The sequence below is a fragment of the Larus michahellis genome, chromosome 6 (assembly GCF_964199755.1).
Source record: "Larus michahellis chromosome 6, bLarMic1.1, whole genome shotgun sequence".
Classification (NCBI taxonomy): domain Eukaryota; kingdom Metazoa; phylum Chordata; class Aves; order Charadriiformes; family Laridae; genus Larus; species Larus michahellis.
Window position 1 is genome coordinate 9,169,097 of NC_133901.1, and position 22,290 is coordinate 9,191,386.

At 44.4% G+C, this 22,290-nt stretch overlaps 1 protein-coding gene across 5 annotated transcripts in view; it reads left to right on the forward strand.

Annotated features, from left to right (window-relative positions):
* The window catches only part of VEPH1 (ventricular zone expressed PH domain containing 1), a 99,254-nt gene that overhangs the window by 70,892 nt on the left and 6,072 nt on the right, over positions 1-22,290 (forward strand). For all 5 annotated transcript variants that reach the window (XM_074592591.1, XM_074592589.1, XM_074592594.1 and 2 more), the window contains 3 exons: positions 1,977-2,116; positions 5,824-5,958; positions 11,530-11,647. In XM_074592591.1, coding sequence (XP_074448692.1) covers positions 1,977-2,116; positions 5,824-5,958; positions 11,530-11,647 — 393 coding nt within the window. The remainder of the gene's footprint in view (positions 1-1,976; positions 2,117-5,823; positions 5,959-11,529; positions 11,648-22,290) is intronic.

The window sequence follows — 22,290 nt, forward strand, 5'->3', positions numbered from 1 at the left end:
AGGTGCTGGCAGGACAGGGCGACAGGAGAAGTGAGCAGCAGTGGCTTTGTGCATGGATCAGTCTACCGGGCTCATCAGCCATGGCCTGCCTGTCTGTCTGTTATTTCTGCCTTTAGCTCAGAAACAAGTTCGTCAGCGGCAGCTGCTGGTGGGACCGTTTGCTCCCCTCCCCTTCCAAGTTCAAGTCTCCAGCTGGGTGACGAAGGTGCAGCTCTCTCCTGTTTTTCCATTAAGGTCATCGTTTAAGGATCTTTGTCTCTTGTTTTCCATGCCTTTTTACCTTGGATAGCCGCTTGTCCCTGTTCAAAGGGGCTATAAAATGATATCGCTATTTTAAGTTAATAAAGAAGGCTGGTTAGGTTATGCCTACCATGCTGTTATCATTATGAGTAGTCATCCAGAGACAGAAAATAAGGGTCCAAGGTCAATATTTTGCAAAAGCAGAATCGTGCATCTCAAGGGCTTCATTTCCAGTTAAAACCAGCAGAGAGGTTCAGAGTCAGGTAACATTACATAGCATATAGCTTTTGCTCTGAGCGGTTCATCCCAAAGGACACCTTCAGGTTGCATGTAACCATTTTTTTATCAACAGATGACATGATTACAGATGGCATAAATGGTCAGTATTTGACAGAGCAGTGAGAACTGGAGATGCTTTCTCTGTCTGTAGTGCCCCGGAGCTGAGGCTGTGAGTCAAACTGCACTTTTGGAGAAAACCTGTGTGTTAGCGGGTGTCGCTGAGTCACAGCTCTGGACAGACATATCATACCTTTCCCAGCATATAACTGTTCCTTGTCCTTGTTGGACCTGGAGCTCCATTCCTTTTCCTCTCCGTATGGGTTTTTTGCTGCAAGGTCTGCTGCTGGGCTGGCAGTGTGGCCCACGAGCTCTGCCAGCGGCTGCCCTTATGCTGATTTGAGCAAGTCACTGTGTCACATTGTCCCTTGCAGCGTGGCAGCAGCAACGATTCCTGTCCCTTGTGTGTTGTGCCTCTTGGAGAACAGCTGCAAAAGCTGCAGCTCCCTGGCTTGGTGTGTAAAAATCGGGTATGACCAGCAGATTTATGCTTGATAAGAAGCGGGTTTTGTAGGACCTAGAACCCCTAGAAGCCAGGCTGTAGCCAGAGCGCCTCTGCAGGGGCAGGTTCAGGTGGACCTGAGCTTGGACTGGGGCTCCAGGGTGGATGGGGAGAGGGGCTGCTGCTGGGAGCCCCCACAGCCTGGGTCACCCCTGTCCCTGCGGTGACACAGGGCTCAGTGAATGCTCAGTTAATGCTCTTTGAAACTGTGGTATTTCTGGTGATGAATTAATAAGATGGCCCATACAGCAAACATGCTACATGCACAATAGTGTTGTAAATCGATTTATGCATCTTTTGGCTCTGTGAGGATCCACTGCAAAGGGGAAGTACCCCAGGTTTTACCAGGGGCTGAATGAGCCCGATCCTGGCTGGGAGCCGTGTGCTGCGTTCCTCCATCCCTATAGACCCCGGCTTTCAGCTGCGCAAAGACTCGGCAGGGATCCCACAGACACCAGGCCCCCATATGGCTGTTTCCTAATATGGGATGGGTTTTTTTTCCAACAAACACTTTAAATAAGAATAAGTGATGCACAGTTTTGACAGGTCTGTCTGGTTTGATAAGCTAAACCACTGTACTGAATGCGTGAGAAAGAACGGAGAGGAGAAACAGCCCAACTGTGCACTGTCTTGCACCTTTTGCATTTGGGAGTAAATGATTACTGCATAAGATTTAAAGCACTGGAGACTAAATTTCTCTGGTACTGTCAGATGGCTAGTGTTTAATTTAAGGGCGTAGGCACAGCAATGCCCTTCTGGACGTTGCAGGAGTTGACCCAGACTGAGATACCCCCACAGTGGAAATGCATGCCCAGGCACTGCTTGATTGCTGATAATGGACAGTGAGGTTTCTGTCTTTTATGTAGTTGATTTTAATATCCTGTATATTTATTTCTAGATACTGTTAGAAGTTGTGTAGCAAAGCTCTTCTTCAGCTGTCCCCTGAAGGGCCATTACTGCTTGTACAGTAAATCCAGCTTTACCCTCATCAGCCAGCAGCCTCCGCTGTGGATCCATATCATGTTCCTCTTTCAGCAGGTGTGTGCAATACAAATTAGTGGCACCTCTTTATTGTTAACGTTGTTTTAATGGTTAATCTCTTTAAATATGTTTCTAATCCACTGTGCTTTGTGACCCCTGTGATTTCTCAGAAAGTCTTTATAGTGGGTTGAAGTGATTTTGCAGTTTGTGTTTCTATTTCTATTAAATACAACAAGTTCAAACTGTCTGGAGAGATTACAAGGTCTGGGGATAAAAAAGTGGGACCAAGCCTTATTGTCCTCGTGCAGGCAAAACGTCCAGTAAGTCCCAGGTGCATTGCAGTGGATTTGCAGGGGAGCAGAATCAACCCCGAGGCTGCAGGTTGGAGGTCAGAGGCACAGCACACACCGGCAGTTTTTACTGCAGGAGTTTTGACTGAACAGGATTTGCAAATCTGAGCAGTGTTGTTCTCCTACCAACCCCAAAGCTATTTTCTCACATTTAATACTGTTTCCAAATACAGCCCAGTATTTGGACATGGGTGGGATTTCCTAATACGTTACAAATAGCATGAAATTGTAAGAGAAGACCCTACATTCACACTTCAAGATGAAACAGATGGTTTTTGTGTTAAAACAGTAAGGTTCAGTTTCTCAACCTATACAGAACTATTCACGCAGTTCATCCCACCCTAACATTAGATATATAGAGGATTTATCTGAAATTTAAAACATGCGCAGCAAGTCATGCTGTGAATTTAACAGCTCTCAAATCACTCTTCCCTGTGTTTGCTTCTAGAAATAAATACAAAAAATGTTTTTCAAAGCCACAGGTCAGTTGGAGGTGGTCAGGGAAGGAGAGGACAGTAGCAGAGCAAAGGAAGCAAAGAAGTGCAGAGGCAGAAGCAGGAATGAGAAGACACGGTGAAAGGGGAAAATAAAGGAGATTAATTACTCTGTAAATGAAAATCTGAAGAAAGAGGTTGAATTTTAACAGGGCCTAGAGAGAATAAATGAATTATCTTACAAAGGTACCACTTTATTCCTGATGAGAGGAAAACAGATGTTGAAAAATATGGACAAAGGTACTAAAATGCACAAGAATGAGAAAGGAGGAGCAGAAGCAGAGGAGATGGGTGGCAGAGCTGGCACACCTCACTTGCTGCTGCGCAGCCGCCACCGGATTTTAATACACTGACCTCTGCTCTGCCTGTGGTTCATGGTTTGAATCAGTTGCAGTAACATTGCAATCCCCGATCCCACCTTTAATCCCTGGTGCCTCACCTTTTCCCGATACATTTTTCATTGAAAAAACCTCCCCCTTTAACCCCTTCCCAGATTACACTGAATTTGGCCCTGCCAGTTCCATCTTTTGTCGGGAGTATTGAGATCCACACAGTTCCCAGCTCGCAGGGGCAATATTGTTTTCCTTCCCCATGCCTCTGCACACCGGTCCCCATGGCTTTCCCTGCCCTGGGCTGGGTAATTGCATTTATCCCACTGAAGTTACTCTTTCCAAAGCTTTGGTTTTATTCCCTACCGTCTTGCTAGTTTGCTCCGGCTGTGCTAATGCTACCCCTGGCCCCAGCAGAATTCCCCCATGCTGCCAGGGCCAGGCTTGAAGCAATGCAGTTTAGTTTGTGTCTTTGCAAACATGCTGTAAACACTGCACTTAATATGCTTTTTTTTATGGGGGGAAAAAAAAATAAAATTCCTCTTGTGTTGCACCAAGTGTTTGAACCTGCTGTGCATCACAATGGTGTTTAATGTCAGATAATTTATGTTTTTCTTTTGTTCAAAATCCTAAAGCTTTTAAATACTGGATATATAACTAGCATTAAATTAAATACAGGGTACTAAATTCAGCCCCTGGATAATGTTATTTAAGCCTATGAAATTGTACAAGAGATAAATTTGACATAGAATGTATTTATAGCGTGTTAATAATGAGTTAAATGAAAGGCTAGTGATAAAAACATAGTTTTCAGCAGATCCGTCATAGATTCACAGACAGACAAATAATATACGGCTTCTGAAGATTTCAGTATCAGTTATTGTATTTTTACGCCTTTTTTGCCAATCGCTCCATATTGTGCTTGACATTGCATTCTGCAAAAGTAAAAGCAAGAAGAGAGACTGATCCTTAACTTCATGACCCCACTTTCCATTTAATTTTAAAAATATTAGGGAGTAGTTATATCATGTTTCTAAACCCTTGGATAGAAGTTGTGAAATGGCAAATTATTAGTGCAGGGCAGTAGGAAGAGAAGCGTATGTCTGTCAGTGGAGCTCTGAGAAATTGTCTTACAGTTCAGCAGCTATTAACATAAGGAAAAAAAATTAGAATAAGGGGTGAGGTTAGAGAGGTTATTTGATAGACAGGATGCTTCATTTCACAGATTCATGCATTAAAATCATCCTCTAATGGTATATGATTTATGGTTTAATTTCCTTAATCAGGTGGGACAGTGTCACACCGCTGTGGTGGCACCAGGGAGCACGGGGCTTCCTGACAAGTCCCTTTCTAACACCTTCCATAGAGTCGCTCATAAATTTGCCAAACATGAACTAATTGGGCTGCCATTTTCTCATGCCAGTGACTGCCTGGAGCTGACTGGTTCTCCCTTTTAATTTGGACAAAATGATTTGTCTGTTTCTGGCAGCTTAGCTGGAAAAAAGGCATTGCCTCAGCCACGATAAAATTCCTGGTTGAGTCTGACAGAAGCGTGTCTGTGTCAGTTGGATGCCAGACAGTGTGATTAGGATTGTTGGGTTGCCGTTTAGAAAGAGAAGAAGGAACATCCATCCAGGAAACCTACGTTAAAAGGACATTGTTCATATTGCGAAATCAAATACTTGAAATACGGAAAATCAGATTTGCTTGTGCACTCTTAATTTGGCTCCTGCATGCAAATGCATTTTTTAATGTCAAGATCATTTAGCAGATATAGTAGAGGCAGAAATGCTAAGCTCTCTCAGCCGCAGTAGTGATCTTGTAACGTTGACTTTTTGTGCAGTTTAAACAATGAAGAACTTCGTGCTGTTGAAAGACTAGAATAATTCAAGGCAGGGTAAGGTTGTGTCCTTGCTGTCCTTTGAAATAGGGAGCTTTGGAGGTGGGAGCACATAACACAGGTTTAATCTTGTTTCGTGAATGTTCAGGGGCTGAAAAATTCCTGTACTCTGCCAGCAAAATCTGGGTTGAACTTGTTCTGTGGAGGGTTGGTTTTTTTTCCTGCGTTTCATCCCGCTGTCCATTCAGTGCAGTCACAGACATTACACTGTTACTGCTCCCCGCACAAAGGCCGGGAGCTGCAGCCAGGTCCAAATAACCGTACACAAACCTGGAGTGGCGCTAAGCATCTCTTCGCATTAACTGTACATGGCCTGTCTTTTCCGAAAAGATGTGTGTCACCCAGATCCACACCTGGTTCACAGAGACCAGTGCTGCTCACATTGTGATAAACTAGCATTTCAATACAAAAATGACGGGCAAGTTGGTATGCCTGGTGGTAGTTGATAGATAATCTTTGGTGAGCCACAGACCTTTAGGCATGTAATGTACAATAAAAGAAAAAGCCCCAAAGTAAATGAAATATATGAGGATTTCTCTAATTGTGTGCATATTGATCCAACATAGCTCCTTACAGAGAAATGAACTAATCCCTGGTCATTCGCACGGCTGTCCCACTGTAAAAACAAAATGCTCTTTTTTAATGGCCAAGTAAAAAATTCTTGAAATCCTGTTTTCAATGTTTTCTCCAGAGCTTGTTTGCAGAACCTTTGTCCATACAGAGTAATTCTGTGCAAGTCCTTAAGGCCCTGTGGGAGAAGACACAGCTCAAAGGGACGCACAGTTTTGAAACTGCCATGATCCAGTCTACATTTCCACACCAAAAGGTAAGCTTGGGTTTTTTCACTCAGAAAAAAAAAAAAAGTAGAAGAACTTTGCCCTGACTTTTAGAACAGCTGTACATAGACCTTTACAATAGCTACAGCAAGTCTTTTCCGTGCTCAAATTGTGAAAGACAGAACCCCTTTCCCTGCCCCTTCCCCTTCTTTCCCTTAGCTCTGGTGTCTTCCGAGCATTTGCACTTACTGGCATGCCAAGTCCTCTTCTCCTGGATGGCCATACAGCGATCCATAGTGTGTGCCTGACCTCCCTTTTATATGAAGCCCTCAGCTTGTGAGGTGGCTGGAAAACCTTCACCAGCCATTATATTTTCAGCCTCCACAGTGGGTCCACAGTGTTGTTTTGTCCTGTGCTTTGAAAGGTCTCCGGGCTTGTTCACCACCCCCTCCTACATGCTTCATATGGATCGTTCCCAACGTGATGAAAACTAGTGATGCTACATATGGATTTTTTCCTGCTCACAGTTTCAAACTCTAGATTCAGATTAGCTGCCACTGTGGACTGCTTGGCAGCCACTTGGAAATTCACCTAGTTAAACACAGACTTGGATTTTATGGAAACGATCATTTGCACATGCACCATTAGTTACCCCCATCAGTTTAAAAGATTACTCTTTCAAAGCTGTTTACTGTCTTTGGGATTTCAGCGAATGCTATTTCAAAGCTATTAATCAGGCTTCTTGGAAAAGGACGCTGTAGGATTGTAAAACAAATATCTGTTTATTCCTGAACATCTCCATCCAGCTCAATTGGATGAAATGAATTGTCAAACATGATTTTAAAATACTCTCTCTCAGAACATTGTATGCATGGAGATGTCTGACTGAACAAGATTAATTTACTGGGGCTGATTTAAAAACAGGAGTTTTGTCAGAAACACCTCCTGAACCCTCAAGATAATGTTGCATTGAAGTGGGAACTCCTGCTGCAGCTTGTAAAAGGAGTAGGGGATCCCCACATCTGAGACCCACCTTATGGGCCAGTTTTACTTAGACACAGCGGAGCTCGCACTAAGTATTTTAGCTGCTATTGAAATCCCAGCCTGACTCATCCGAAGGCATTAGAACTGCTTTTCTGTTCAATACTGGCTTAACTTGAGTCCATGCCAAGATTTACTAGTCAAAAGTCGGAGCTGGTGGAGTGCAAAGGAGTTTGGGGTGAATGAAGAGCTTAGGGAAGAGCATGCCTTCGTGGGTAGGATTAGATGCAGTGCATCGTGCACACACAGTCTACAAAAGATGTCCCGCACCCTAGAAACGTGATTAGTCTCCAGCACATCAGTTGCATAATCCTACTACCGCTCAGATACTAGCATTTGGCCTGTTTTGGGAACTTTCATCACACCGTGACAGTAAGAGTATCTTTGAGTTCCCAAAATAGCAGAGCTGGAAAATGAGATACTGATCTTTGCTGATTTCATGAATTAAGCAGTGAATTGAAGTTTGGAAACTCCAGGAGCTGCAGATTGCCTAACAGCCTTCGGAGGCTGGAGACAGTCGGGCAGATGGAATACATCTGAAATGGTAAGAGACTGTAACGTTCAGTCTTGGTCTCCACAGTATGCTGCTGGATGTACTTTCTCCATTTTGGCTTTTCTTATAATCCAGAACCTGAGGTTGTTTCTAGTGCAATTTCCATTCAGTTTACTGAGAAAAGTCCTGTTGAATTTTCTGGGAGCGAGACCTAGGCCTACCATAAGGAAGGTTTCCTTTAGCTTTTACATTCCCAAAAAAATCTCGCCAGAGCATGCCTGGCATGACCTAATCCTTACTTTGCGTGACAGACTAAGCTTCTGCAGTCATCTGAAATTTTCGTTTCAGTTCTTCCCATTGCTACTAGTAACTGAAATATTGTGAATGATTTGACAAAATTATTGTAGTTGTTAATATTATTCCTGTATATTCCTGTACCAGTAGTGCAGGAAGCGAAATTATTTTGGGGGGTGGTTGTTTCAGTAAGCATAGCACTTTTGATTTAAAATATTTTGAAATCTGTTGATACAAATGCAGTGTGAGCATCTGTATTATATTTTATATTAAGTTTCATGCGTCGTGTGGCAGCAGTGTCTGAATGCTTTATCAGAACTGAGGAATTTCTATTCTGTGAGCATGTGGGGAAGGTCCGACCCCCAACAGCCAGCAGGAACCACAGCGGAGTCCGTGCTGCAACGCGGCTCTGCAATCGCTCCACTTTTGCCCCGTGACCCTGTGGCTGATCCAGAGTTAAATTGATTTAGATTTTTTTTTTTTCAATATGTATTCTAAAGCATTTTGCAAACCTGGAGAAAAATCTGTTACATCAATGATTTATTCCAGTGTAAATTCTGAGAAATAGTTTGAGATTTACCTCACTGTAAGCGGTTTCTGAATTTGGCCCAGGATGCATGTGCAAGGAATTGCAGCGAATACCTGGCTTACAGAAAGCACGTCGTGTTTCACTGGGCAGCCTGTTCATGCCACAAAAAATATTTATACAACACGGCTTAAGATGTGCCAGAAATAAAGCATTTCCAGATGTACATCCTTACAGATTTCCGTTTGGTTGCTTCATAGTTCTTTATCGAAGTACACGCAGGCCACATTACAAAAACTAAGCCGGTTTTGAGCTCCTTGCTGAATTCTTTGTGTTGACTCATGCTGTGTCAGAAGAGCGAGATGGTGACTACTTTACGAGCCCCATGTGATGCCTTAAGAGAGTCTTTTGTTGAGCGGCCTTGCAACAGAATAATTAACATTTTTAAGCCATTGTTAGTTCTGTTCTTCCCGTCCCTTTGTTTGCTATCTCAGTTTACGCAGCAGAAAGAAGTGCCACATTTTCACAATAGAGTCACTGAAGTTTTCAAGATGATGGGGCATGAAGATGAGATAAATCTCTCCTCTCCCATTAGGTTTTTTCCCCGTGCTTCCCGTCCTGAAATAAGTGGCTTATTGCAGATTATTTCAAGCGAACTAGAGTACAGAGTGGAAAAGAAAGATTGCTGCATTGATATTTCAGTGATATTTGTTCTCTTTCAGTCTAGAGTTGGCTCGTTGCAGCCACTAAAAGATTTTTCCCAGGAAGGAGAAGCTCCTAGGCTTTTTGTTCAGCGGGATCCACGTGCCCTTACGTCCTGCACAGACCCACTGAGAGCAGTACCATCATTATTTTGCCCGTTTTGTGTCCTCCCAGATGCCACAGCAGCAGGAGGACCAGAACACGTCAGGGCAGGGCACATCGCCGAACGTGCTCTGCTCTGCCATCCCTTGCTTGCAGGGACATCTGCCCCTCCATTGGGAGCCTGCAGCTGGGAGGACACCCCAGGAGGCTGTGGTCTGTCCCTCCTGAGGACTTGGCTCCCCTGCCCAGGGGAGATCTGCTCAGGATTCCACACAGTGCACAAAGTGTCTGAAGGGAGGCAGAGAGCCTCAGACCATCAGATCCACTAGCCACGGGCCGGTGGGAGAAACATGGAGAGAAGCTGTGCAGCGCTTCTGCTACACAGCACAGCAGCCAGCTGAATTCCTCAAATGCATACAATTCCTCTTTGGAGGAAAATGAGAACTTCAGCAATGTATAAACAGCTGTTACAGAGCAAAATAACCAAGTTTTACTCATGATCCCCAGTATAAACCAGTTTGAGCGTGCTGGGGCAGGGCAGCCCAGTCGTCGACTGCGCAGAGGTATGGACACGGCCCTGACCCTGGGGAACGGGCACAGGAGGCGTAAGGAATTGCACAGCCAAGCGTTACGAGGGAGCCCACTGAGGCAGGCAGGGGGAGCAGGGACCTCCCAGCTGCAGCCTGGCCGTGTGTCTCCCACGTGAGGATGGAGGGAAGAGCCGGGCTGTGGGGCTGCTGCCTGCAGCACCCTCTTGCAAGCAAAGCCAATGCGTGTCCAAGAACTTCGGCATTGTCTTCCTGTGTGTTGTGAAGCCCATTTCTCTGTGTGTTCCTGCTGGAAAGGGAAGAAAACCTTTGCTGTTTGGAGCTCCTCAGGTCATGAGTCATGCTCCCTGTTCTGCCTTGCCGTCCTTCTTTCAGACAGCCTAAAATCCATCAGGAGGTGGCCTCCGGCATGGAGAGGGTGGGGGTACCGAGAGCCCTTGTTCATAGAATCACAGGATGGTTTGGGTTGGAAGGGACCTTAAAGACCACCCTGTTCCACCCCCCTGCCCTGGGCAGGGACACCTCCCACCAGACCAGGTTGCTCAAAGCCCCATCCAGCCTGGCCTTTAAAACTCTATGTTTGGCTCAGCTGAGCTTGTTATCCAGGGCGATGGCTGGAGGTCTGAAGTGGTCTCAGGTGTTTTCATTCTTGTGAAAACAGCATTTTCCTGGCCTTTTTCTGGGTTGAAAGAGACTGGGGAGGAGGAATGCTGTGCTGCCGGGTCTCCCTGAGCCAGCCAGCCTCCTGCTCCCTCTCCTTTGCTAAAGCTTGTCTGAAACAGCCTGAATCAGACAACTCCATCCTTTGCATCAGCCCTGTTCAGTGCATTGAACTAATGTCCCTGGCAACGGATGGTATTTTCCCCACTGACTGCATAAATCCGTGTTTTCTTTGGGCTGCTGCATGCGACATTGTAGATCCGTGGAGACCCCACGCAAATAAATAGGAGTGTTTTCTGAGCAGTCCTGGCAATTCCCTTTGTGTTTGCACCAAGTAACTTGGTTGCTGTTATTTTACACCAGTGTTTGTTTAATTAGGAGATCACTATTTGTTTTAAAATTAAATAGCAGGGTTTAAAACACGCTGAATTATACAGTATTATTAATTGCCTCAAAAATAGTACCCTCTGGCTTTTCTTGTACTTGAAGCTGCAAGTATACTTTCTGTAGGTTTCTTTGATCGAGTCAGACATTCAGTTTACTTTGCAGGTGCCTAATCCTTACTTCCCTGGCTTGTCACTGGCAGAATAATGTCATGTTTACCTGGGTGTGTTTTGTGTGAGATAAATTATCCCTGTTGTCGCTAAGTTTTTGGAAATGTTCATGTTAACTTTCACATTAAACATTTGTGTTTGTGCTTCACGCAGGCAGCTGGGTTCAGAGCCTCTATTCTTTTAAAAAAAAAAAGTAATAAATAAAGTGGTCGCCAGCTACTAGCCCTTGCTCTGATGGGCGGATCTGGGTGGACAGGAGGAAGTCCCCAGCCCTGTTAGCAGAGCCCACTACCTTCTGGATCATTAAAAAAAATTCTGAGAGAGGACTGGAGGTAGTCAAGGTGGTTCAGCTGGTGGGAGAGGTGCTGGGCAGGACTGCTGAGCGCACTGCTGCGGCTGGCAGCAGTGTTGAAGAGGCAAAATAAAACCCCAAACCAACCCAGACCAATCTTCTGCCTCCTACAGACTTGTTATTTATTTTTTTATATATATATTTATAAAAGCTGCTATCGATGATAGAGGGAGAGATACATCCTGCTTAGCACATTTGCCCTGGTAGGTAGTTTGCCCCCAGGAGACAAATGGAAGAGGACGCTTGTTGGCGCCCACTGCGTATCTCTCTGTGATTTCGGGTTACGAGCTGTTAACCATGCAATGGTTCACCTCGTGAGTGAGTTTGTTTTTTCTCGTTATTGGCCTAGGACCTGGACCATGTGCAGATGCACCTGGAAGAAGTGAGGTTCTTTGATTTATTCGGCTACAGCGAGGAAGCTGGAACTTGGCAGTGCTTCATGTGCAATAACCCTGAAAAGGCAACAGGTAAGTGGCCTGCCTTCATCACTGGTGGGCTGTGTGTGCTGGGTGGAGGATGGAGCCAAGCTCACTGTGTCTCTGGTGGTGGTGGCAGAGGTTGAGGAAAAGGGAAAGCAAACCGTCCAGCATAGCACAGGCAGTGTCTATTTTAACTGGAATTCTCCATTAAGCTCCTCTCGTCTCAGCATCTCTGGTGAGATGTAGTATCAAGCACAAACCTTATTTGGTGTATGCTTAGAGGGATGCAATCCAAAATTAATGCAGACACATAAATCTGCATGACTGCTAAGCCCTGGGGAGTGGGAGGGATCTGCACCCATCCTGCAGTGTCCAGATAAAGGAGTTTCATCTGCTGGACCATGTCCCAGGTCCTCTGGAGACTGCACAGGTGCCACATGTCAGGCAACATTGGCATAGATCCTACACCCGATTAATGTCATCTTCGTTCTCAGAATTATTTACTTTAATATAATTGAATCCATAGTATGCAACTTCTTAGGAACAAGGCAATGCCTAACAACAGCCATAATACTTCAACTATATTAGAAAATAGGGTGAGTGAAAAATACCCTTTTTCCCATGTAAAAGATCCTGGTGACCATTTTTTTGAAGCTTTCTGATAGTCATGTGTTTTAGATCAGTGCACTGAAATTTAGAGGAATGGCCTTTTTCTTAGATGTTTTTTGCCACTCTGTAAAAGTCTGCACAATTTTGGACAAGAATTTTGAATATTTTGGCCAAGCCTTTGAATAATTGGCTGTTTCTGCTATTTATTTTAACAGCTAGCATCTCTTTATATTTCATCAACCCTGAATTTAGTAAGTTTTGCAAGAGTGGCACAGCCTCTGCTGCAGGCCGTGCTGCCCGTGCTCATTTCATGGGTGTTTAACCATATTTCTCCTCCCCCAACCCTCATGGGACTCAACGACTACAAAAGAAATCACACTTAGACGTGAAATTTCATCTCAGTACCATGAACAACCAGTACCATGGACAAACCATGCTGTGGTTTGTCCATCACATCAGTGATAGACATACGTCAGGCTACAAGGAAAAGGAGTCTGTTTTGCTTAAAATTTCAAAGCTTGATGAAATAGCTTTGTTTTGAATTTTCAAACACATTTAACTAGTCCAAAAAGTGGAGTGATTGTAGCAAGCTGTTGATGATGATGTTGTCTTAGAGCCAACAGACCAGATGAAGGTGGAAAGGGCAATCCTTGGGGGTGACATGGGGCACCATTTCCTTGGTGATGCCATGGGTTTTGCTGATGGCACTAGTCTGGAGACATCAAAAGACAGCTGACACCTTGCTTCCCTGTTGCTCTCCTGCCAGAGTGCCATGTCCTCTAAGGAGAGGTCTAGGAAGGGCTGGAAAGCAGGACGTGGTGTGGGGAGGTCCATGTGGCACAGCACCATGGGCTCTGCCGCCAGGTGCGCGGTGTTGGGTCTGGGACCCAGACCCCGCCAGGACTATCACTATAGAGCTGGTGTTTTCAAATGGGTCTGAAAGGAAGGTAAAAGGCAATAAAAGACTGCGACAGCAGGCAGCAGTTCCCCATGAGCACTTCAGTGCTCTCGGGTTAGTACAGCAAGGGCTTGTGAAAGTGGGGACTGTCTCAGTACCACTGACAAGGGGCTCTTGAGTCTGTTTGCAGAGCACTTGAGCCGACATCTCGAGTAGGGTAAACTGTGTACCCTGCCTGACGCCAACGGTCCTCGGGAAGTGGGAGCAAAACGCCTGCGGGAAGTGCCTGCGGTGGGGGCTGGCACACTGCCTCTCGCTCATTCATTGTCGTTTCAGCCTGGTGAAAAATCCTATCGCAGCGTTGTAGGTTGTAGATTTGGTGTCGCAATATCCCACAGAGACGAGGGGGAAGGTCACATCTCTTCTAAGGGTTCACCATTTCCCCCAGCTGCTGTGAAAAGGCTGCAGTGAAATGCACGTGCTGATCCCACTTCCCTGGGTGTCTAAGTGCGGTTCTCCATTTACACACTGGGGTCAGCAGGAGGGATTAATGCATTTGAAGCTCTGCCCTCCAGACTGAAGGGTTTCCACCCGTCAGCGCAGCAGTTCTGTCCTTCCCAAGTAGTGCCAAAATCCGCTCTGCATGGAGCACTTAGCCAGCCGGGTAAGGGGGCGCTGCCCTCATCACCCTTGAACTGCAAAGGGGGGACAGGAGCTTCCCCAGCAGCCCCAGGCACAAATTGGACTTTCATTCCTATATGCTGTTACTTATGAATTATACTGCCTCTTCTAGGGGTGGAAAAACAAAGAATTTGTTTTTAGTTACCTTTTATATAGCTTGTGTCTGTATGATGTCAACTAAAGCCCAATGGAAAAAAAATGCAAATATAGCATGAAGGCGCTAAGTGAAATGCTACCTTCTCGGCAGATACAATAACTAGAGAGCTTGCTTTCTTTTTCTCGAGTACCATGAGTACTTGAGAGCACGGAGGGTGCCTGGATATGACAAGAGGAAATGGCCTCAAGTTGCTTAAGTTTAGATTGGATATAAGGAAAAATTTCTTCACCGAAAGGGTTGTCAAGCATTGGAACAGGCTGCCCAGGGAAGTGGTAGAGTCGCCATCCCTGGAGGTGTTTAAAAGAGGGGTAGATGTGGTGCTGAGGGACATGGTTTAGTGATAACTTAGCAGTGTTAGGTTAATGATTGGACTTTATGATCTTGAATGTCTCTTCCAACCAAAATGATTCTATGATCCTATGACATTTGGAAGGAGCACTGCAGGCACTGAGGGTGGTGCCTGGCGTTTGCAGGGTTATCACTGCCCACAGGTCCACCTCCCTCTCCCCCATCCAGCCTGTCCTCCTCCCTGCCCAGCCACCGGGCTGTCTCTGCGGCCATAGCCCAGGAGAGGTGGGAGAAGACTTGATTAAATGTTAGCATCTATGAAATCCCCATTTCCCCTTTGTTTTAGAGCCAGGGCTGAGAGTTCAGGGGTACCTTTGAGGATAGTCAGGAAAAGGAGGAGCAGGGCAAAGAATTTTTTTGTCCTTTCTATGAGCAATTACTCTCTTTGTCTCAGTTTAAAGAAATTTTTGTAAGAAAGGCACATTGTGAATATCATGATTTGCTTCTCAGCTCTAAAAGCCTTTAGAAGATCAAGAAAATAAAGTATTGAATGGGTCATATGAGAACTCAGATGTAGGAAAGGAATGTGGAAGACAGTGCTCCAGGGAACAAAAATCTGCAGGTGAATGACAAATTCACCTTAGTATTGGTGATGTAGAGCTGCGGCAGCTGGGAAAAGTCATACCAGAGTGGGAGACACTCCAAGGTCTTTTGGGTTTATAAGATCTGACACAAGAAAGAGGATTCAGAGGTCTCCTTGAATTGGTAAGAAATGTAAAGGCTGTAAAACATCTTTTATTTTCATTCCACAGTGGGACAGACCCGTTGGAATCTCAAATACTTTTGAAAGACAAGAAAGTAATTTCTTCCTCTCAGCGATGCTGTTTAGCAACCAAATTCTTCCTAAAGAAGGAATTCAGAGGCAAATTCTTTTTCTATTATTGTCTTTTGGTTTTTGTTAATGTTGGGTTTTGTTGCATTTTTTGGATGTCGTGTTGCAAGATGCCATTTATCCAGACTTAGGAAAGCATTATGCCTTAAAGCCTCGATCTTGCCTTAGGATGCCAAATCAATAATGGGGTTTTTTTCGGATGTAGCTGGGAGGATATTTGGAGCTGGACTGCACTTGAAGGCTGAGTTTGTGAGGAAAGAAGCAATTATGCTTAAGCAATGAGGTGGATCTACCCAAAGTGGCAATTAACCCAGCGAAAGTTTGAATATTTCTCATGCATTCTTCTCATTGCAAAGCACTTCTTATACGACCACACTTTTCCAGAAGCGCTGTTAAATCATCACAAATTGTTTTTTCCTGCCACCCCTGAGCCAAGGGGGAAGAGCATTCCCGCAAATCCTGCTCATCTCCTCAGATACACGTGTGTGCCCTGACTGCGCACCTGGTCTCAGAGCTAGGAAAACCAGGTTACACTGTTATTTTTTCTTAGGTGAAAAAGCATTCAAGCACAGACACAAGGCATTTGAAATTTGGGTAAATGCAGTGTGAGCCTCTTGTTAGGAAAAGCTGGCTTTAAAAGGCTCATTTCAACATATCCTCCTGTATTGACAGTTGGCTTCACAAGCTCTTGCACAAAAAAATTCAGTAAAACCACTTGATAGCCGGAGAGGGAATTGCAGTACATTCCCTACTCTGGAAGCTTACAAAGAAATTGCAGTAATCCCTGTGGGCTGCAGAGGAGACATTGTGCCCGTGGGCAATGATTCGGGTAAAACTGAGGGTTTTTTTATGAATTCCTCTTTAAAAAAGCAATTCACTCAGAATAGCCTACACCATATTAACTCCTGAATACATTTATCTTTAGCTAGCAGTGGTGATTATCTAGTGAACTGAAATATCCTAGCTATAATACTTGCTTGAAAATTATAAAAAGTGGCATTCAGTAATGTGTCCTTTCCAGGTTTTCAACAAAACCAAATATGATGATTAATGAGAGAGAGTGAATCCATATCCCCTAAATTGCATTTATCTTTGTCTGCTTGCCACCCACACATTCCATTCTTTCAAGTTAAGAGGAGTTTATTATCATTGAGATCATTCATGATTGGACTGAATTTTTGTGGATGATTTTATGTTTCATCAAATCCAAGATTTAATGCTTTGGTTTTTATCTGTCTTGAGTTCATCTTGGAAGAGTTTGGAAGATTTTTTTACTTTTTATTCAGTACCCAAGCTACTTAAAGCTTGATGCATTGTAGGTCTGCAAAGAAAGCAAGATACAATTAATAGAAAATAATTCCAAAGGGCACTCACATCAACGGGTACTGTTCAGCGTTAAATTGACTTTGGAGTTAGGATCTCTATATTGAGATGGTTTAAGAAGCAATGGGTATTATAGTAAATATTTTTTCATTTTGAGTTTGGACAATATTTGTAGCTTTATTGGTGTTCTGCAGGAAAAAAAAGGAATGACAAATATATAGCAAATATACACTTTTTAATCCCTTAACTCCATTTTTCCGAGCTTAAGATCTTGTCATACATGCCAGCATACCACCACAGTGTGATTTCAAACCCAGAGATTATGTGATCATCTAGTTTCACCTTCTATAAAACAATACTCAAAGAATCTAATCCAGTAATGCTTATATCAAAGAAATGTTTTCTCTTTGATCTGTGTTACTTTTGCATATTTTTCTAAAGATGTCTAAACCTGATTTTTAAAAGGCAAGCGAAGGAGAACCCATGACATGCCTAAATTGTTGCTTAGATAATGTAACTACACTGGTAAAATGGGAGGTTATCTCTAAACACCACATCACATTATGCCCTTCCCTGCTATCCAGAAAATCTCTATTTGTAGACTTTGTAATGTCACATCTTGATTTTTGGTTGGGCGAATTAAAGAGAATACACTTCATTAGTTTCTTGTCATATGAATAATCATATGAAAGATCAATCTTAACTCATTCTTGTATCACTTTTCTGAGGTTTTTTGATTTGTCCTCATTCATGCAATGTGAAGAAATCAAAATTAGATACAATTTTCCAATAATTAAGATGCATATAAGGAATGTGCACACTCCAGTTGGCAGTTGAATGCATTTTTAAACAACCTAACTGTAGTGCAGATGCTTCTTTCGTTGTTTCCATTGCTCTGCCATGGAAAGAAGCGGGATCACCAGCTAGTGCATTTGGTTTTGGGAGGAGTTCAGACAGAAGAGTAAAGCTCTGCGTTTCTGAGGCAGTACGGATTTACTCATGATGTCCCTTGCTAACAGAGCTCCATGCACTTACTCCTGCTCTGCAAGCAGCAGGTATTGAATGGCTACAGTGGTGATCACGTAAAATCCCAATAGGAGTTGGGAGAGGCTCCACCAAGACATCTGGGGGCTGAAGCTCTTGCCCTGTGAGGAGGGATAGGGACAAGGGCTGGTGCAGGCAGAGCTGGAGGGGGACTTCATTGTAGTCTGTCCATTACTACAAGGAGGTCATCAAGAAGATAGAGCCAGGCTCTTTTCTGTGTTGTGTGGTGGGGAGACCAAGAGACAACAGGCATAAATTGCAACAGGAGAGGTTCAGATTGCCTACGAGGGAAAACTTCCCCACCATGAGGACATCAAACATTGGAACAGCTTGTCTAGAGATGTTGTTGAGATTTGCAAGTCCCAGATGGATAAATCTATGAGCAACCTAGTGTGACCCCATAGGTGACCTTGCTTTGAGTGGGAGGTTGGATAAGAGACCCCTTGAGCTCTCTTCCAGCTGAATTATTCTGTGAAGTTAACCGCAATGAAAATAAGCAAAAGGACTTAGAAAAATATTGGAAAAGAGCTTCATTCTTATCTTTCATGGATCTTTTTCTTCTAAGCAGACCCTCAGACATACTGGCATCAGATTCATTACGACAACTTTGGAAGCTGACATCAGAATTCCCCATGGGATTCTTTGTGGACGTACACGAGAAGTGCTCTGTTAGCTTTGCTTCTAGCCACTGGGTAATTAAAGAGATATCAGCATTTCTCTAGTAAATCCAGTTTTTGAAAAATTTTGGCCATAAAAATCCACTTTACGCCAAAATCGCACATTCTTTTCCTATGATGCATTCCTGTCCACCAGCCATCTCGGTATCTTCTGGTCTCCGAACGTTTTACACCTCTTTAGTTTGGGTGAAAGCATGTTCCTACTGCTCTGGAATCAGTATCGAAGCCGTTCCCATGGGACCAGGAGCCAGGTAGATGCACAAGATCCAACCACTGAGCAATTGTCTTTTCATATCAAGTCCTTCTTTTGCTGTATCTAGATGTTTATACAGTTGCCATCGTGCTCTGAAAGTTACTGTGCACATTATTAATTCTTTAGAGTTAACACATAGGAGTAAAAAATCTCTTCCTGTCCTATCTTTGTCATTTTTTTATTAAAGTGAAGTTCTCTCCTCTTTTTTTCATGCATGCTCCAGGAAAGCTTGCTACTTGGTGCTGCTGGTTTGTTTCTCAGGCTCACAGCTTTTTGCTGTCTGTCTCTCACTGGGTAGACTTTGTCATAGCAGTTCTGACGTTTTGTCCTGGGAGATGATACAGAGCCAGCCCTGTCATTACCACCCACAGGCTACCAAGATGGTAATTTCCTGACACCAAACTGCATATTCTCACGGTGACAAAACATCCTCCACCAAGAGAGTGCACATGTGAATGGTAAAGGATGAGAATGACAGGGATATTACCCCATACATCATTAAGTTAGAAATTTGGTGAGGCATTTGCACAATAAGCAAAATATCAGCTTAAATGCTGTTTAAAACTAATTATAAAAATTTAAAACTATTTATCTGTATTCACAAATCAGACAAATTATAATGCTGATTGTATAAAAGGGGAACAAAGTCACCAGAAGATGAAGTGGCTGATAGGAGAGCATGAGGACTCATACTCAGCCCTGCTAGACAGCTGCTGGCCTGATGGGTCTGTCCTTTTGCTCAACTCCCAGAGAGGAATGACCCTTAAGGATGACCATTGTGGGTATCCCAGCAAATCTCAGCTGCAGAAATGCCAGATAGTACCCGATGCAGTCTCAGAAAGCTGTTTAGAAAGAAATACAGCCCTTCTGTTTCCACTATGTGTTTCCCTCGCAAAGCCACTGTCAGCAGATGGTGTCCCTTCTAAAGGACACCGGTGCAGCTGCAGGCAGAAATGACCACATGGTCCTGCTTGGGTGCAAACGCTATGGCTCACCTCGAGTGTGATGGTCCATGGACCCAGTTTGTTTGCAGAAACAAATTTATCTAAAAAAAAACACAACAACAAACCACCCAGCTTTTTCCTTGCTCAAAACAGATTATTTTCTCTGGTATTTTTTTGTTCAGCGGCATTTGGTGATACCTTGTCTGCACCTTGTTGCCTGTGTGAGCTGGATGTCGGATGCTTTCTGCTCTGTTTGACCAGGGTTAGTTGTCATTAGGGAGCTTTGCCACAGGATGCTCTTTCTCTTGTTTAGAAAATGGGTAGTGTGCCTATGCAGGACTTTTTTGCCATCGATTCATCAGCAGGTGATGTTCAGTAGGTGTTTTATATGAGTGTAAATTCAGCATAGACTGCAAGGCACAGGGCTTCTTCCTAAAGACATCAGTGCTTCAGAAACCCACATCAGGGAGGCAGAGGGATGTGTGGAGTGTGGGCTGTCCCATTTTGGTTTTCCCTGCCATAGAGTTGGGAGATTGCCCAGGGCCTCTTCCATCCCCCTCTGCCCAGCCTGTTCAGCAGAGGGTTTAAAAAGCTCCACCCCAGATGTAACATCCAGCCCCAGATCCCATTCCTGTGCACGTCCCTGACAGCCAGCCGGGCTGTGGAGGCAGGACAGAGCTATCGCGGAAGCACCACATCACTGCACATCACAACGTCCTCATGGCCAAGGAAGACTTTAAATCCTCTCAGCTTTGCCTTTTCTTGGTCCCATCTCTGGGATTTTCACATAAACTGAATATTTATTTGAAAACAGCCCCCGCCCTGGCCACGCTTCTCTGAAGGGCTGGGGAGAAGAGATTGACAGTTGAGCAAATCTCTAAAACAATGAAAATGTCTATCTGTAGTAGTTCTGGAAACAATATTTAATGCAATTGCAAAGTTTTTATTAAGGGGCATATTGTAAAATGATGCTCTGTCCTGCTAAAGAGCCTGTTGAGAAATGGGTGCAGGCCCAAACCAGCTTCTCCGTAAATTTGTGCCAATTTGCAGTGACAAAAATTACACAGGGAGAAAGCAAGCCTCTGTTTTACTTTGTGCCGTGTCAGGTTGGGTGGTGTAACGCATCGGTGCTGGCATGCAGACATACAAGGAAGAGCTGCTGCGTGGAGTGAGGGATGCAGCGGGCTGCGAGGAGCAGAGCGCGACCTTGGTTTTACCATGGAAATCACAGCTGCAGCTCGGAGCTGAAACTTGGCCACCCCCCTTTTCATTCAGTCCATCTCCTTCCAAAAACTCCCTATCTACAGAGACAGAAATATTTATCGCCTTTCTTGAGGAAATTGAAATAGTACACATTGAAGACCCCCAAAGCCTGCCTCTCTGCCAATATAAACAACGCTGGGGAAAAAATACATTCTTTGTCTAAATCTGATGCACTGTATTTGCATTGTTTATTTTTCCCCTACCAGACAGGAGGTAGTGAAGAGAGGCATGTGCCCAAAAAGCTATAAAGCCTTTGAAACCCCAGGTGCTACCTTTGGTGGTTGCACTTGGCCGCCCCGCTCACCTCGCATCCTCAGCATCTCACCAACTACTGCGTTTGGGGCTCTGAAAGGCTCAGGCACAGACGACAGCAAACGCTTTCAAGCAAAAGCATTACTGGATAAACTTTCATGCTAAGGTATGCAAGTCTGGCCAGCCAGAGGATAACTGACCATCCGACAGATGCTGGGAAGGGCTCCAAATCAAACATCACATCAACAAACATCCATTCTCAGGCTGCTTACGCCTTGGACTGCTCTTCAGCCTATCTGATCTGTCACGTCCTGTCTATCAGTGTGAAAATAGAAGAGAAAGGAAAAAGAAACCCAGCTGTGGTACTAGAGAATTTTTAAACTGTTTGCTCCTTATGTGAAGGGTAGTGGCTTGGGTTGCTCTGCAGTCATGGGCTAAAGCCCCTGGTGATCCCCTTGGTTGGCGGGCTTTTCTTGTGCTGGAAAATTCCTTTCTGCATGTAAGGTTTGGGAACGCTCTTTCAGCTCCCAAAACCTTGCACCCTTCCAGTGAAAATAAATGCCAGGGAATACTGACCACAGGTGAGCATCAAGGTCACAGGGCTGGCAGTAGAGATGGCCACAACCTTATAAACACGCTGTAAATGGAAGTGCGAGGCTACCCAATATTCATGCGGTGCTTGGAATTCTGCAAGTAATTTTAAATATAGCAATAATTTTGCAATAAGAGACAAAAAGGGTTTATTTCCCTTTCCTAGAGATTTTATTTGGTTTTTATTTTTAAGGGAATTGATTGAGGGAAAATCTATAGTGACAAACATAAGTTATTTTTCTAAGGCAACTTGAAGCCACTTTTCAGACCACTGTAGAAGATGAACGGACTGGAAAGTGGCTGAGCTGAAGGTAAAGTAGCTGAGTGCGCCTGTATTTCTGCTTCCGTGCTGATTATGGTCATTACAGTTATTGGACTCGATACTGTACACTATGTATTTTTAATTACATTTTAGATTATTCTTGGGCAACGCACGGTAGTGCAGGTCACTGGGGGGGCGGGCAGAAGCTTTTGTGTCTCTCCTTCTCCTCCTTCCTCATCTTCGGCTTGGGCAGAGTTGCCCATCCTGTATTTAAAGTAGGCTCCATAAGGACAGCGTTTACACACACGCGTGGCAGAAATGCTGTTTTACCTCTTGCCACCCAGGGTACAGGCGAGGCAGTGTTATTGCCCGATGACGCACTAATAGTTTGTAAGTTAATTGTGCCACAAGATGGTAAAAAGAGCAACGTCCCCAATGGGTAACACGGTGAAAATACCCTGACTGTTCCTGAGGGAGCAGGACAGACACTGGGTCCCTGGGGGCAGAGCTGTGACTTGCTCTGGCCTTTGGCAGTCCAGATGTCAAAATAAGTTGCA